Source organism: Cavia porcellus, unplaced genomic scaffold (genome assembly GCF_034190915.1).
Source record: "Cavia porcellus strain 051 isolate PalLab524CR breed Dunkin Hartley unplaced genomic scaffold, mCavPor4.1 scaffold_21, whole genome shotgun sequence".
NCBI classification, from domain to species: Eukaryota; Metazoa; Chordata; class Mammalia; order Rodentia; family Caviidae; genus Cavia; species Cavia porcellus.
In genome coordinates, this window is record NW_026947504.1 from 9,335,164 (window position 1) to 9,353,057 (window position 17,894).

Below are 17,894 nucleotides of genomic sequence, written 5' to 3' on the forward strand. Positions count from 1 at the left end.
AATCTCAGGACACAGACCCCCGTGAGAATGTGATGAAAGCATCTACTTCCCAAAGAAAAATGCACATCCTCCCAATTTTGCAGGCAGTTTAGCAGATTCATAAGATCTGGGAGTCCAGCTGAGGACCCCAGGTTAGTAACCTTTGATGTACTGCAAGGAACAGCATTCTAAATCCCAGATCCAGATCCCACAAACCTGCTAGGTGGCCTTGGACAAGTCTGCTGCTGCTTTTTGTGTCTTTGATGATAAAATGAAAGTTTGAAAGAGCTAAAGTTCATCTTCCTTTACTACAACAACACACCTGTAGAAGTTTAGATAGTGTCCTATAGCAGGGTTAATAACCTACAGTGTTCCCTGGGGACACTGATGAGAACTTTGTACCCTCTGTTTAATAAATACACACAAAGTTATACCTGGCATTTGGGGAGTTCAAGGACTGTAGTTTTAGGACTGGAATGGTGCTGCAGTGATTCAGTGAATCCAGTGACCCAGTTGTAGCCATGGTTCTGGTGTCCTCCACCCCCAGCCCATTTCTTTTCTCCACTTGCTCAGTGTCAGTTCTGCATTGCAAATCTGCTAATGGTGGAAGGTTAGCACGATCCACTTTATTCTTTTCTTTGTTCCTTCTTTCTTTCTTTTTCTTTTTTTTTTTTTTTTTTTTTTTTTTTTTTTTTGGTCTTTTTCGTTTTTTATCGGTACCAGGGATCGAACTCAGGACTACCTGCTTGCAAGGCAGGCGCTTATGCTGCTGAGCTAAATCCCCAGCCCCTGTTCCTTCTTTCTTTCATGGCCCCCTTTAGTACTGTGGTTTTCAGACTTTGCTTTTACATAATGGGGCCATTTTTCCCCCAGTGTAGTCCTAATTGGAGATTCAGTACAGATACCAGGAGACTCTGATCCCTTGGTTTACGCATTGGTTCATTCACAGAGCTGTTCAGCAGATACTCACCGAATGTCCTTCTGTGTGAGGTGTCTGCCTGGTCAGACTGGACACCCTGCCTCTTGATTTCCCTTAGCCTTTCCCAGTGATCGGCAGAACCCAGCCTTATGAACCAGCTCGAAAATCACAGATCTTTCAGATCATTCTCACTCAGAGTGATGTGATCAGAAATTTTAAGTGCTAAACTTTGGGGGTCCTCATTTTCCTCACCTGTAAGATGTAATAATGATGCCACACTGTACCCCAGATATGTGAATTTCATTACCCCTACCCAAACACCCTAGGGGGTGTTTGTTGAGCACTGAGCTGCAGCACTGGGGGGTGGACAGGAAGAGGAACTTCTGTCTTTGATGGCCAGGAGAGCGCCGCTCTCTTCATGAGCTATGACTGCTTGGAAATTTCCAAGAAAATTGCAAGACTGAGCCTTGGGAAAACATTTGCTGTTTTTTCACTGCCCCTTCCCTGGAAGGCTGGCTGCTGTCAGTGTCGATTTCAAAGACCCAGTTCATACCCTGTCCTCTAGGGCCTTGATTCACAGGGCTCACCCTGCTACAACGGAGGAAGATTTACTAGTAAACAGGGTCTAGGAATGAAGACTTCTGCACTGAAAGGGCTACTCTCTGGGGATGGGCAGGGCCTGCAGCAGGTCAGATCCAGGTTCCTCCCACCCTGTGCTTTACAAGTGCAGCGCTGTGTGACTCTGAGTGGCTTTGGGGAAGTTCAACAGTGTTCCTGGGGGGAGCTCAGCGATTCCTTACTGTCTAACTGGCAAAAACTCACTCATGGGGCTTTTCTTTTTCCATGCCTTGGCTGGCAGTCTAGTGCCAAGGTTGAGATGTGGGTTTGGTGTCAGGCCAGCCTAGGTCCAAATCCCAGCTTTGCATCTATTCCTGTTCAATCTTGGGAGTGATGCTCAACTTTTCCAAGCTTCTTGTGCTTGTCTCTGAAGGGGGAGTAAGAATCCCTCCCTCCTAGGATCACAGGAAAGTCAGATGAAGTCCTATTGTAAACCCTGGTGCTTGGCTCATATAAATAAAGAGCACTGATGTGAGCCTTTTTTAGTTCTGGTTTTCCAGCTGAGAGGCAGATTACCTGATACCAGGGGAGAGGGGTCAAGAGCGCACACGCGCCCCACCCAGGTGCCTGCCGCTGCCCCGCACTCCCCGCTCCTGTCAAGCCCAGCGTGACTTTCTTGCCAGGTACGCAGAACAACTCTCACTCTGTTACAATTCCTTCCCCACTCTCAAGTGGGGCAAACAGGAGAAGGAGCAGCTGTTTTTCCTTTATTCATAGGACAGAGAGCATTGCCTGGTGTCCCCAGAATCTAGTTCTCTGCCTCTGGTATATAACAAAGCTACCTTCCTTGCCATCCTCTGAGGCATCCACTTCCACTGAGGACTGGCCTGTGCACTGTGTTTCGCCAGCAAACACCTCTGCCACACTGTCCCTGTCCTCCAAAATATTCCCAGAGTCCCTCACAAGGGGATACTCTGCTCAGTCAGCTGTTAGTCCTGGCTGGGGTCCTGCCTTCTTTATTGGCCAGCAGTAGTCACCCTGAAGGTCTGGGGCCAGCTCTGACCAGTATGTTTCAAAACTTTAGGAAACAGCTCATGTCCCCCTGATCCTCAGGGCCTGGGCTGTCTAGCATGTTCAGGAATCTGTTTCTTGTATCCAGAGGCCTCTGGCTGTGCTCACAGGTACCTGCTGCTGCCAGTTCCGCTCCTGTCCTCAGCCCCCTTCTTTCCAACAGTGCCCCCCAGCACCTCCGTCCCCGAGGCCACAGTGGTGGCCAGGTCCAGACTGAGAGTCCTGCCGCAGACTGAGAGCCGCCGCAGTGCCTCGGAGGCAGCTTCCACGGGCACCCCGGAGCGCTGCTCCAGCAGCATGTCCAGCAGCGAGCTCATCTCTGAGAGGAAGGTGCTGGCCAGCCGCGTGCCTGTTGGACTCAACTCAGGTGCTGCTGCTGCCTTGCCAAAGGTCTGGAAGGTCCTCGGCTCCTCTGAGACTGCAGCATCTGGGGACATCACGTTATCTCGGTAATTGGTGGTGAGTGGCAGAGACAGCCTTGCCATCCAGGCTGGGTCCGGGGCACTGAGTCTGTCCAGGGCCAGGCCTGCAGGGACGGAGGGACACAGTAAGGCTCTAGCCACAGGAAAGGGCCAGATGGGTGAGATGTGGCTGTGCACAGGGCAAGGGAAGGAGACAAAAGAGGGAAGGGAATGGCAGAGGCCAGAGGGGGGAGCAAGGGGGGCAGGCAGGAAGAGGCCTTGACAGGGAAGCTTGCTGGCCGGAAGGCTCCCAGCAAAGTGACAAAGCACCACCAAAGTGCCCGGTGAGGCCACGCAGGAGGTGGCGGCAGGAGGAGGACACTGGATAAGGGATTCTTCCGTGTGTCTGAAGAGCTTCCCTGCTCACGCCGTGCTTCGGGTCTTTCCCTCACTCAAGCAGACTTGGAGAAACTTCTCTCCTGTGGTGCCCGCTGAAGGTTGGGGGTGTGGATCCCCTCCCCTAGCCAAAGCTGGAGTTCTTGGCTTGGCCCCCACTTCCGTTCACATCCACCGTAACACTGACGGGCACTCGCTAGCACTTGTGGGTCAAACCACTTACGTCACTATCTCATGTAATGTCTGTACAGACCTGCGGGGTCAAGCGCATCATTTCCCTTTTTCAGATGAGGAAACTGAATCTCCAAGCAGTTAGGTCACACGTCTGCTAGGCCAGCAAACCCGGATTTGCCCCCAGATCTGTTAACTCCGTAGGATTTGATCCCAGACAGGATAACTCTGGGACTGTACCTTCCTGCTCACTCTGAAGAGCTTTCTCTTTCCCTGTGGGGTTTGCAGGCCTGCTAGCGGCTGCACGGTTACCACCTAGCTCCTCAACTCCTCCTCATCCTCCACCCCTCAAGCAGCAGGAAACCCTGGCCTAGAGTCAGACTGGGAAGGGGCCGCCAGCCTGGGGTCTGTCCCAGGAAAAGGATCCTGGCAGTGGCAGTGGCAAAGCAGTTTGGTGCCTAGGAATCTTAAAAGTTGTCCCCTAGATTCCCAATGCCAACTTCACACTTTTCTTGTTTCTCGAACAGAAAATCCTGTCTCAGAAAACTAATCCCAGTGCTGATGTTGGAGACAGAGTCAGAGAAATATATAAGCTTTATGGTTAAGAAACAATATCTTTAGAGAAAAAAGAGGCCATACATCTAATTTTTTTTTTTTTTATCGGTACCGGGGATCAAACTCACGACTGCGTGCTTGCAAGGCAGGTGCTTATGCCACTGAGCTAAATCCCCAGCCCCATACATCTAATTTAACATGTATTTAATGTTTGCTTCAGGTGAACTGCTGTAAAATCTGTACAAGACTAAAAGGAGGCCAGGCATAGTGGCACATACGTATACTCCCAATTTTAGGGGGCTAAGGCAGGGAGACAGAAAGTTCAAATCCAGCCAGGGCAACTTAGTGAGACTCCTGTCTCAAAAAAGGGCTGGGAATGTAGCTCAGTGCAAAGGTCCAGAGTTCAGTACCCAGTGCCAGGGGGAAAAAATTTAAAAATGAACAAACAACAACCACCAAACCAAAAAAAAGAAGAAGAAGAAGAAGAAGAAAGGACTATGGGGGGTTGGGGATTTAGCTCAGAGGCATAAGCGCCTGCCTTGTAAGCACATGGTCATGAGTTCAATCCCTGGTACCGATAAAAAAAAAAAAAAAGAAGAAGGAACTGTGTCATATTAGCCCTGGACAGAACTGGCTTCTTTTCCTCCTTTTTGTTTATGTATATTTTTGTACAGTAACTGAATACTGCTTCGGTAATTTGAAAAAAATTATTCCAAAGTACAGATAATCATTTTGTAATATTGATAAATGATTCTGTGTCTCTCGTTTGGTTCTGGATTGTACAGGCTGGGAGGCAGGCTTGGGTCCCTGCCCTACTAGATCTTGGGGTCTGGCCTCATGCCTGGGGCTTAGTGAATGTCTGTTGAATGATTAATGAACATAAATATTGATCCCCGACATTTGGGAACTGTAAACCCTACTCCCTGAGACTCTGAGGTGCTAAGATTGGATGCCGCTCTCTCTAGGTGGTAGAATCAGACCTTTCCTTATACAGTACGCGGGTCAGCTGCAGGAGTACAGCTTAGGCTGGGAGATCACGGGGCGGGGGGCAAATGGGAGCAGCTGAAGGGTGATGCTGAGCTCACCTGGCATCACCCTCCGAGCCAGCTGCAGGGAGCTTTGGGTTCCCTTGGGTTTAACTTCTCAGCTTTGCCAACTAGCAGTACTGTGACCTTGGGAAAATAACCTCTCTGGGCCTCCTTTTCCTCTCACAAGTGGTGAGAAAGTAACACTCATCATTGTGAGGGTTCAGTGAGCTCATCCGACCATAATATACTGGCTTCATTATACCCTCAGGTGGTGCTTTTATCTGATCACCAAGACTCAGCCTCCACCCCTCCCCAAGTGAGCAGCAAAAAGGCTTTGCTCTCCCTGCTTCCCTCAGATCCTTCACTGCTCAGTGCACCTGGGCTGTGGAAGGAAGGGCAGCTTGGGGATCGAGCCCTCAGGTTTCGGTCCAGAGCTGAGAGACAGAAACAGAGACAGAGATAGAATCCAAAGCTCTATCCACTAACCCTATGAGGGTGCAAAGCATTTGAAATGTGACTGCTGTGACTCAGGTGCTGAATATTTCATTTTATTTAATTTTAATTCATTTAAATTTAGATAGCCACACGTGGCTACTGTATCAAATGGCACAGCACTGTAAAATTTAGGGTCATGCTCCCTATGCTAATAGCCAGGCGCTGCACAACCGTAGGCAAATGATTGAACACCTTTGGCCCTCGGTTCTTATCTTTTATGAAATGGGGATAATGAATAGCCCCTCTCACAAGATTTTCTCAGGAAGCCAGGCATGGTGGCGCACTCCTGTAATCCCAGCACTTGGGAGGCTGAGGCAGGAGAACTGTTTGCAAGTTCAAGACCAGCCTGGGCTACAAAGTGAGCCTAAGGCCATCCTGAACTGCATAGCAAGACCCTGTCTCAAAAAGACAGCAAAAATAAAAAAGATTTTCTCAGGAGAAAGTTAGAAAAGGGACTAGTTAGAAAATTTAGAAAAAAGAGAAATTTAGAAAAGAAACTCCGTAAATGTTAGCTACACGTTAACCAAGAAAAGGGGCGTCCTGCCATACCACCAGCATGTCTGCAACCAGATGGAGTGCAGGAGAACTAGCTTGTTCACCACAGAAACAGAAAAGCACAGCATAGGGCAGCTGGGCGCAGGGCATGCTGCCCAGCAGGTGGATCCGTGTCCACCGCAGCAGGAGGGGGAGCTGACAGAGTCTCAAATTAAAGTTCATATTATGTCCTCATTGTCACCATTGTTACTCTACCAAAACACAGAATTCTTGTTTCAATTAGAAGCGTTAGCATAGTAAAGAGTCAAGGCAGTTGCCAGGGTGAAAGGGCATTTAAACACCGCGCAGAGCAAATGTGCGGTGTAGGAATCCAGGCTGGCCCAGCCTCTGCTTCCCTTCAGCCACGGAGGACTGCGGTGACCTGGCAGGCTCAGGGTCTGTTTCACCTCGAGCTTCGGTTTGCTCCTCTACATGTGAGAGCTAATAATATCCACCTCTGAGGACTGCTGGGAGGTGCGAGATAAGTGTGCAGAAAGTGCTTCCCAGTGCCTGGCGCTCCCCAAGAGCCCAGTAATCATCCCCAAGTCTTACCATGATTTTTAAAATTAATCACCAGAGTAGAACTCGGTCTTTAGACAAAGGAATTCTTGCTGAAGCACCAGGGGAAGTAAAGTGCTGCCGACATTCCTGCCCAGGAATAGAATGGCTGCTTCCCTGCAGTGGATCGTGGATGGGGCAGAACTCTGAAGCCTCAGCACTTCGGGGAATTTTGAGGACAGAGGCAGCATGGGGTGGAGCTGGTGAGTTCCTACCTGTCTCTGGGTCCAGCAGGCTTGACAGCTCTTCTTCTAATAGCCTCTTCACGGAGAGGTCCTCCTCGGGGTCCAAGGGCCCATCCTCCAGGTCTGGTTCTCCCTGGTCACCAGCACTGGCTCCTGGGCCATCGATGTCCGGGACTGCACTCCTGTGAATGAACCGACCAGTCACAAGTGGAGAACTGCCACGCGGGTTTGTTCCCTCGCATTAGCACTCAGTTGTCCATACAGGGAACTGGATTTGCAACCTGGCCCACGTCAGATCAGCCTGGATTATGATCCTGGCTTTCCCGAATACTCTTCCCTCTTCTGAGAAATGGGAATAATGCCTCGCAGGGTGTTGTAAGACTGTGTAGTAAGGGGCTTAGCATAGTGCCTGGCACAACGTAAGGACTCAGTCAGCAGAAGTGAATGTGAATTTATGGGCACTATAGCTCATCACTCTCGCCCACCCATGCATGGTGCTAAGCAAGAGTTCGGCAGACTTCTTGAGCCAGTGCAAGCCATCTGCCCGTCATCAGGCAGGAGTTTTGCTGGACCCACTCCTTTATCTCTCACCAGTGCTGCACACACAGTAGGTGTTTAATAAACACTGCGGAACGAGTGACTGAATCTCACACCAGAAGAGCCGGCTAAGGGGCATGCGGCTATGTGGAGCCTCCAGAAGATGCTCACATCTACCACCTCTACCTGTCACCTGCTGGCTCCTCTATCTCCTGGACCCTCGTCACAGCAGATGCAAAGGCTCCTCAAAGGGCTTTGAGGCTTAGGAGTCTTTCCTAGTTGTAGTACCCCACCCCCACCACATGTCCATTTCTGCCGTAGGAAGAGGTTATGGGGAGGTGACAAGCAGGATTTGAGGAATGATTCTTTGTTGTTGTTTTATTTTTTATTTTATATTTTTGTTTTGTTTTGTTTTTTGAGGCAGGGTCTCATTATGTAGTTCAGACCAGCCTTGAACTCACTATGCAGCTCAGGCTGGCCTTCAGCTCACACTAATCTTCCTGCCTCAGCCTCCTGAGTACTGAGATCACAGGCATGCGCCACCATGCCCACGAACCATGATTCTTAGACTTCCCGCCCTGCAAGTACATGTGCTGTCTCACCTTAACCATTCATATGTGTGAGAGATTTGCTGGTCACCATCCCCATTTTATAAATAAGGAAACTAAACCTTGGGAAGATTTTATGGCTTGGACACAAGGTCCCCATGGATTAAGCAAAAAGCCAAGAATTCAAATCCAAGTCATCATGACTCTAGAATGTGCACATTGTTAGGGCTCAGAAAGCGATACCTCAAAATGAAGGTGTCAGAAGTACAGTTCCTCTCCAACTTTCCCTGTCCTTATCTTGTTCTTCATTGCTCATGGGGCAAGACACAAAACTAGAGTTCCTCTTTTTCCAGGCGGGTCATAGAAACCAGATCCCTTTTCCTCAAAGGCAGCCATAAAAGCCAAAAGCTTTAGCCTTAATTCCCCCCCACCTTTCAGTGTAAGAGTCAGCCACAAAGAAATTCTCTGACCTACCTTGTTTGGTTGTAGGTCACAAGATTCCCCCTTCCAGAAAGGAAGGAAGGAATGCTACCCATTCAAACAGAAAAATTCAAACAGACAGACCTTACTGGGTTTCCCCCTTAGTCTATTTCCATTAGCTCATACCCTTTCTGTCCAATCATATTTCACACAGCTGTCCCTGCTTCATTGAGCATAAGCATAAAAATAATTCACCCTGCATCTTTGGGGTTTCAATCCAAAGGCTCCTATGTCACATAAAACTATGATCAAAAAACTGTTTTATGGTTTTTCTTCTGTTAATCTATGGTCAGTTTATTTCAGTAGACTCAAATATTGAAACTTCAGCGAGAAAATTTGAAGTTCTCTACAGCACTCACCCCTGCTATAGGCTACCTCTCACCATCCTTGCAAAAAAGAAGCTACAAATTATCACAGCAAAAGCACCGAGCCAGGAGGCAGAGCCCTGAGAGCTGGTCCCAGCTTTGCCGTTCACTTGCCACGTGACCTTGAGCAAAGTCACTTGAAGGGGAAAGGACTGAGAATTGCTTATGTACCTGCTAGGTGCCAAGAACTGGGATATTTAGAATACAGTTGGTGATTAAATCCTTACTGCATTACTACAACGGAGGTGGCATGGCTTCCTTTTATAGATGAAGAAACTAAGTCCTAAGAGATTCTCTGAGTGGTTCGAGTTTACATAGCTTGGTTAGATCAAACTACTTGGAGCCTCCATTTGTCCATCTGTATAGAGAAAAGAAATTAGATGTCCTCTGGAGCTCTCTTCCTGCCCGAAAGGGCACACCCACAGGTCCACATTCATATGTGTTATGTTTGTGGGTCAAGAGAAAGAAAGGTGAGTTACAGATTTTAAGTCAATTTATAGCGCCTCTGTAATCAGGGGACAGACAATCAGAGCTCAGGATGAAATAATTTCCTTAGTGACTCTGGGTCCTGTAAATAATATAAATACAGCAGCCCCAGGGACGCTTCCTACTGTGCTCACCCAGGGACCAGTGTCTGGGATACGTGGGCCCTTCCTCCCCTCACGAAGGCTGCAGGAGTGCAGGGTGGCCAGTGGGGGCCCCAGGACATGTGTGGGGGCCAAGTGCTGCTTACCTGCCACCGCCAGGCTTGGCCAAGTACTTATTTCCCCGGTGGTTCGGTTTGGGCTGGAATTGGCCCTGATGTAGCAAGGACAGCAGCTGGGAGATTTGCTACAAGACAGGAAAAATCTGTTGACTCCACACAATTCCAACCCAGCACACTTCCTTGCCGGATGTTTCCCTCAGCGCTGGTGCTTTCTTTTTATAGTCTTTCCTCTGGCTTCAGATGTTTGTGTGATCAGATGGGGGATGGATCCTTGTGACGGAGACCAGGACCTGGGGCGCAGCGCCTCTGCCTTGCCCTGTCACTCAGGACCTGGCTGTCTGAGGGACAGCTTGGGGACCCTCTGAACCCAGCCCCTCATGCTCATCCCCCCACCCCCACCCCCGTGACCTGCTCCCTGCCGACTCTGACTCTGTAGATGGGACGCAAAAGGCATTTCCTGAGCTTAATGGCATTATTACTTAGATAAGGATTGTCCTCAAGAGTTATTCTCTGCTTTTAGCAGTATTCGAACACTGAACAATTTATGCGGATCAGATGAAAGATTGCAGAGAAGGCAGACGGTGCCATTTAATCATTCACTTGTTCACCCCTTCATCCACTGAACAAGCATTTAATAAGTGCTTGTTTGGGCCCTGCACGGTGCTTGCTGCAAGAATAGGAATGAGAAGGAGATTCTGTCGCTGCCCTCTGGGGGGCTCATGGCACATCAGGAAGGGAGGGAAGAGTGGCTACAACGGGGAGCTGCACCCGAGTGTTAGAAAAGGATGGGGTGCTTGGGAGCAGCGCAGGGCCCCAAACACAACTTAAAACAGAGAGGAAGTGTGTAGGGGTGAGTGGTTCTGGGGGAAGTTTATTCATTTATTTTATTTGTTTTCTTTTGAGACAAGGATCTTACTCCTTGGCTTGGCCTTGAATTCCAGAGCTCAAGTATCCTTGTGCCTCAGCCTCCCAAGTAGCTGGGACTACAGCCACACCGCTGTGACCTGCTTTCATTTACTTCACCAAATGTTTCTTGTGTTCCAACCACATGCCAGGTACCTCTGCTCAGACCAGCGCTCCTCAGGAGGTTGGCATGGAAGACGGGGGTCTGGGTGAGTGCTGAAGGGCTTACACAGGAGCCTTGCAAGCCAAAAAGTTGGAGAAGAGGGTGGAGCAGAGGAGATGTCAGTGCCAGACCCTTCAGGGCCTCAGGAGAAAGAGCCAACGGAAGCAAGTCCTGGGAGACTGAGTTCTAGTTCAAGGTCCTTTCTATACTGTTGTTAACACCAAGCAGGGGTTTGGACCTACTCAGACCTTAGGTTCCTCATCTCATATCTCTACAGTGAGGCTAGTTTTCTTCGCAGAGCTGTCAGAATTAACTAGACGACTTGGCAAAGTTTGGGTTGTTACTCTCAGAAATGTTTCTTTCATCTCCTGGGCTCAACCTCACTCCTCCCTGGGGAGGCATGAAAGTGTCAATGTCAGAGAGTTGGAGGAGGAGGGCATTGGGACCGGAATTGTACTGTGACTTGGGAGGGTCAGAGCCCCCTTGTCTGCCGCAGGGCCTGTCCCTCCTACCACCCCAGGGTCCCAGGTGACCCTCAGCAAAGCCCTCACGTGCCAAGCTCTGTGATGAAAGAGCCATTCAAGGAGGGTCACTTCATAGGAAGAGCCCAGACTTTGGAATCAGTCAGATTCGGGTTCATGTTCTAAATCTGTTCCTGTCCTAGTTCCCATCTGTATGACCTTGGGGAATTACTTCCACATTCTGAGCCTTGGTTTCCTTGACAGTAAAAAAAAGTAAACAGCAATGAGACCCAGGTCATGTAGCTATGAGGTTTACATGAGCCTAGGTATGTAAAGCATGTGTTAACAGATCCCGCGACAGGCTCTCAGTAACAGGCCATGTAAAATCTTCGCAGCAGTCCAAGGGAGAACACAGTGACACTCGTTTTGCAGGGGTAGAACCTCAGGCTCATGAGCTGCACAGCAGTTAGGGTTGGAACTTGAACTCAGTGTGATTCTGCTGGGTGCTGTGCTGCTGCGAAGGGCACTGGGCATCTTGGTCTCTTCCCTTGAAATGGATTCCAGGTGGGCACTGTCCTTCCATCACCCAGTGCTATCAGCCACACTGCCTGCTCTGTGCTGCCCTGTCCACCAGCACCCAGCACTGTTTTTGGCAGATCATTTGATGAAATAAGGGGACCGGTGGCTGGACGAGGAGACAGAGAGCTGTGGGCAACCTCTGGGCCTCAGGGGTCCCGGGGCATGATTCCTAAGAGAACAGTGAGGCCCTCTCCAGGTAGCTTCCAGGGAAGGGGGTGTGGGAAGGAAACTGTGTCCTTGCTCCACAGGAAACCTGAGCTGATGGCGTGACCAAACAGAAGAATGCCTTGAGCCTGGGAGCCTGGCACAGTGAAAACACTCTTGAGTTCAGGGGACCAGATAAGGGTCTGAACTCAGACACTATGCTTGAAAGGATTCTCCGTTTGTGTCTGGTAAATCCAGAGTCAGCCGACAGCTTGTCATTCATCATCCTGCTTAATCCTCAGCCTACTGGGAGGTAAGAGGGTAAGTTTGACACTGTAACCCTTATTTTGTAGATGAAGAAAATGAGGCTCCGCTCTTAAAGGACTTCCCCAAGGTTGCCCAGCTCCTAAGTGATTGTGTTGAAAGTTGGACTCAGACCTTCCAATTCCAAAGTCACAAGATTCTTTCTGTTACTGATCCTGCAGGACCGGCTAATAAGCATCGAGGTCAAATGCAGCCCGGGAGGCTGGGGGCAGTGGTCCCACAGCTTGCCTGTGGCATAAGGAGTTGGCCCAGAGGCATGAGGGCAGGTAGAGGGCAGGATGGAGAAGTAACAGTAGCCTTTTGCCGAGCACTGACCACATCCAGACATACTGTTCTACAGCATTAAGAGCACTCACTCATTTTATCTTTAAGCAAACTTGGAAGATGGGTGCTGTGAACCTAGACATCATCAGCAAGGAAGCTGAGTAACAGCTGTGGGTAATGGCTAGGAAGGCCCAGGACCAGGCTTCAGACCCAGGCGATCTGCTCCTGAGTTTGCGTTCACAGTCACTACATTTTGTGTCTATTTGTGCCAGGTACTGTGAACATGTGCTTACTAGAAATCAACTGATTAAATCCTCAGAACTCTCTAAGGCAGTAACTCTTACTATCATGCCTAATCATTCCTAACTTAACATTAAGGAAACTAAGGCTCAGAGACAGTAAATAATTTGCTCAGGATCACACAGTGAAGATCTGTTGATCCAGTAGTAATTGCTACTCAAAGAAAACATTCATTATAAAGTGCCCGGTGAGCTTAAAGAATGAATGTAAGGAATGTGAAAGAAATAGGGATGTCTGAGGCTACTGACAGGAATCCAAGGGTGACTGGAAAGAGAGAGAAGCAGAGACAGAGAGATAGAGAGACACAAAGAGAGGGAGAGAGCTGCCCATGCCCAAGGTACCTGAACAGGAGGAGAATCCACAGTGATCTCCTCCACTGGGTTCCGCTCTGCAAAGGCAGCCACAGACAGCCGGACCAGGCTCCGCAGAATCTGATGGGGGCCTGATTCTTTCTCGGGGGACACTTTGCCATTGAGATGCCGCTGTCGCCTTAGAGTTGCAGAGGAGGCTGGTGGGCTCTGCGGGGCCAGCTCGCTGCTCTGCTCTCCAGTCAGCCTTCCTGTGGGGCTGCCCTTCAGGGCCCTTGCTCGTGCCTGGCCTGGGGTGGGTGGGGACTCTAGAAGATTCAAGTTCTCCCGGGAGGCATTCCTCTGCCTGGGGTGGTTGAAAAGGAGATTGATGGTGTCCTGCAGCTCTTGGCTCTCTGCCAGTGCTCCCTGGTTGCCTTGGTTACGCAGGGTCCTATACAGGGTCGGTGTGAGGTGGAAAGGAGCCTGCAGGCAGGGGTCCCACCCTGCTTCCATCATTGCCTCCTTGCCCGCATCCTTGTGGGCCTGCCCACCTTGGCCAGATTCCTCTGCCTGGCCCCTGAGCATAGGCACCAAATGGATGTCTGTCTTCTGAATGTGTTTCTGGGGCCTCCTGGGTTGGTGGCGGTAGGTGGACTCTGCTTCCCGACAGTTGTAGGCCCTGTTGTCTTTCTTCTCTGTCCGGCAGATGGACATGAACAGAACCAGGATCACCCCAAAGATGGCCAGCAGGACAGCCAGGCAAATCACCATCAGGACTGATGTGCTCAGGACCCTGGGGTCATGAACAGCATCCCTCAGCTGGTCAACACTGGTGACGAACATAATCCTCAGAAGAAGTTGGGTCTGCAAGGAGGGGCTGCCCTGGTCCTCTACCACGATCTCCAGCTCCCACTCACTCCCAATGAGGCTGCTGCCGTTGGTAATATTGATGAATAGCTGCCCTAGGTTGGGGCTAAGGCCAAAGAGACGGGCCTCGTTTCCCCTTCGAATGCTGTAGAGGAGCTCTCCATTTGCTCCTGAGTCTGCATCTTTTGCCACAATTGTCACTAACAGGAATGGCCAGGAGCTATGAGTGGCCAGTGGTAGTGTATCAGTACCTGCTGCATCCAAGCCATTGGGAGTCTCGATGGGCACCAGAAGGTGGCCAGTGGAGGCATTCACAAGCACCCAGAGGCTGGCTTTTCCATTGCTGAGCACAGGCTGAATCACCTCTGGGGCATTATCATTGGCATCCAAGAGGCTGACCCACACAGAGATGCTGGAGGCAAGCCGGGGCTGACCCCTATCCTCTGCTATCACCCGGAACTCAAAGCTGGCCATCTCTTCATAATCCAGTGACCTCTGGGCAGTGATCTCTCCTGTGTCTGGGTCAATGGCTACTAAGTGAGAAACTGGAGAGTCCTGGATGCGGTATGAGATTTCCCCGTTAATGCCCAAGTCTGCATCGTGGGCCTTGATGGTGATGAGGTGAAGAGAGGGTAGGTTGTTTTCCCGAGTGGACACCTCATACCAGCCTTTCTCAAACACGGGTGCATTGTCATTGGCATCACTGATCTGAATGCTGAGCTGTTTCTTGGCCAGTAAGGGGTGGGCTCCTCGATCTTGGGCTAACAGAGTAAGGGTGTACTCGGGCCACTGTTCTCTGTCCAGTGTGGCATTGGTTAGCAGCATGTATGTGTTGCCATTAGTCCTCTTCAGCCTGAAGTGGTCCAAATCTTGATTCAGCCAACAGTGGACCAAACCATTCTTTCCTGAGTCCAAGTCATCTGCTATGACAAGAGCAACAAAACTGTCCTTGGGAAGAGCTTCGGACACCAGTGATGACTGGGAGGCCCATGTGATGTGGATGCTTGGAGCATTGTCATTGACATCCAGAACCTTGACAAAGACTTTGCAATAGGCTGGGATAGAATTGGGACCCAGGTCCCGCGCCTGGACATCCACTTCATAGGCAGGGTTTTTCTCATAGTCCAGGGGTTGGCGCAGTGTGACCTGGCCTGTCTTAGCATTGACACTGAAGGTATGCAACACCTCTGGAGGCATGTGCTTGCCAAGGAAGAACTCTACCTCTCCATTGGGACCTTGGTCAGGGTCTGTGGCAGTCAGGTTTATGAGGAGAGTGCCAGGGGCAGCATCTTCACGGATCTGCAGTTCCAGGGAACTCTCAGCAAACACAGGGCTATTGTCGTTGGAATCCAGGACATTGACCTTGATCAAGCTGGTGCCTGACCTGGGGGGGTTCCCACTGTCATAGGCAGTCAACACCAGATCAAAAAATGAGCGGACTTCCCGGTCCAGCTCCTTCACCACCATAAGTTCTGCATGTTTGGTCTCATTAGGCCCCACAAAGACATCCAGGGCAAAGTGCTCGCTGGGAGACAGGCTGTAGGAGTACACAGTGTTTGAGCCAGTGTCTGGATCCAAAGCTCTGTCCAGGGGGATCCGTGTGTGTAGAGAGGCACTCTCAGAGATTTCCAGCTCCTGCTCACCTTTGGGAAACTGTGGCTGGTGGTCGTTGATGTCCAGCACTTGGATCTCCACGTGGACCAGAGCCAGCTCCTCTTTCACAAGCACATCAAAGGAAACCAGGCAGGGATCCTGCTGCTGGCATAGGTGCTCTCTATCCAGCCGCCTTGCAGTGCTGATCAAGCCATCCTCAGCACCCACCTGAATGGGGAGGGCCCGAGGCAGCTGCAGAACCTGGAAGGTAGCTCTCACTGGCTCAGGCTTCTCATCCCAGGCCAGTTCCCAGGACAGCTTCCCTATCACGGTGCCAGATGGCACTTCCTCTCTCACTTGGTATTTTACCAGGAGAGTGGCCACTTCCTGACAGTCCCCTGAAAGGAACAAGTAGCCACCTGGCCCCAAAAACCCCAGCAGAAACTGCAGAAGTGGCATCATGCTTACCGCCAGATTCAGAAATCGCTAGAGCTCTTCAAAGTCTGGGCAAGTCCTCCAGTGTTTCCTGGATGGCTTAATTAGCCCCGTTCTCCTGCCCTCAGCCCAGCTGACACAACCTTGTCCCATAATTAGAAGATGATGGAGCGAGCAGAGTTCCTAGGGAAGGCCATCTTCACTGCAAGCAATCTGAGAGGTTCGAGTGCAGATGCAGTAAAATCGCCAGTCCACAGTAGCAGTGATGGACTAGAGCTGGTCCAAGAGGGACTTGACCCAGAAGAGCAGGATGTAGGGATCTAATTTCCAAATAGTTACTAGGCTGGGGAAACAGAGAAGCAGCTTTTTCCTATGGAAACCCCACCTACAGGAAAAGGGAGGGCTGTGAATTTCAATGCCAATTAGAGAAAGAGCATTTCCTGTGAAGCCTGAGTGGCCTGCACCGCTGCGGAGGAGGATGAGAGCGGATGGGGCCCGGGCTCCCGGGACGGGGTGGATGGGAAGGTGCTGTCCACACAGCCAGGCAGCTGCTGAGGGACCAGGGAGCCTCTCCATGGCTAACAGGCCCAGAGCTTGAGCTCCTGCTTGTCCCTCTTCCCTTCCTCGTCTCTATCTTGTTTCTGTATTTTCGCTGTTATTCCTCCTCTCAGTCTGGTCTTTTCCCTACACTTATTTATCTCTCCGTCTTGACTTTGCCCTGAACACCCATGTTTGTCTCACCAGGAAGCAGCTGTGGTTATCAGAGCAGCCATCAGCGCTAAACTGCCTGAGTTCAAATTCAGACTTTGCCTATTAGTAGCTGGGTCATTTGGCACGAGTCCCTGAACCTCTCTGGGCTTTCCTTACCTCATTTTCTGAATGGGCTTGAGGATGAGAATAGCAGAGCTCTTGGCTGGAGATTGTGAGGACTTATGAAGTGATGCACGAAGGGCCTGGGCCTGAATCACAAGTAGTGACGTTGTTGTTGGGGTCGGTGTTGTAATCCACAAACCTCCCGAGTGCTGGGATTACAGGTGTGCGCCACCACCTCTGGCATAATCCACATACCTTATGGCTGCAGCTCGATCTTGCTCTGGGCCTGGGCAGCCCTTGCCCACACTGACCCATGAGAGTGCCCGTGGCCTTGGCTCCAGAAGCTGGAGGGCCTGTCTGCCCCGACGAGTACAGCTCCCCTCCCCCAGTCCCTTCCGCCCCATCTCTGAGGTCTATTGTTCTCCGCATCTGGTCCTGCCGAGTCCCTGTCTGGGGAACCCCCAACTTCTGCTCCTCTGGCTTGGAGACTTTATACATTTCCCACTCCTACACCTTCCTCTCCCTTTCATCTCAGTTTTTCCCTCCCTTCCTCCAATTCTTCTCTCCCTACTTCTGTTCATAACAGAGTCTCATGAAAAGCAACTTGCCTGCTGCTCCCCAGCACTGCACCTACATGTTTTGAGGTGTGCCTTTCTTCCTTTACCCGCTCCACACACGCACAGAGGTGAGGTCCAGGGAGGAGGTCAGTAGCCCGTTTGCTTGGGTGGCCTTTGAGGTGACTTCGTTGCTTCTCATTCTTCTCAATTTGTTGCCCACGGTGTCCTTCCAGCCTTATACACCACCTCGAGAGCCGCAAGTCTAGAAGTCTGTGAAGTATTTGAGGGGCTGTGAATTAACAGTAGCTTCCCAAGATGGGTGTTGGAATGGTCCTAGGGTCCGGCTTTTGGCACAGAGGCCCACGGCCCCAGGGCTAGGGTGTCTAAAAAGTAGACATCTGTCTTCCCTTCAGCTCCCTGGGTTCTCTGTTTCCTTTCATCCTGTATTCCACCCCAGGGACTTTCCCCACCATTCAACTGAAGCCCAATAAATCATAGGGCCCCAGTCTGAAGCTTGGGGGGCTTTGGGGACTGATAGAAGCTTTGAGACATTGCACAGATAACTTGACCTCCAAGGGTGTAAGTCTCCTCGAGTGTGGTTGTCACCCATCCCACCAGTTTATGGTAAGGATAAACGAGACTTACACAAAAAGGGCCCCCGAATAGAGAGAGGGTGTCGGGACTATGATTTGACCTTTCTTCATCTGCTGGGTTA

The 17,894-nt window shown here is 50.5% G+C and overlaps 1 protein-coding gene across 1 annotated transcript; it reads right to left on the reverse strand.

The window, feature by feature from the left end:
* Positions 1–2,163: 2,163 nt before the first annotated feature.
* On the reverse strand, positions 2,164–16,192 carry Pcdh12 (protocadherin 12). The gene is made up of 4 exons (XM_003477191.5): positions 12,966–16,192; positions 9,514–9,611; positions 6,881–7,032; positions 2,164–3,053 (listed from the first exon to the last, which is right to left on the reverse strand). The coding sequence occupies exons 1-4, from the start codon at positions 15,834–15,836 to the stop codon at positions 2,632–2,634; spliced, it is 3,543 nt and encodes a 1,180-aa protein (XP_003477239.1). The 5' UTR covers positions 15,837–16,192; the 3' UTR covers positions 2,164–2,631.
* Positions 16,193–17,894: the final 1,702 nt, after the last annotated feature.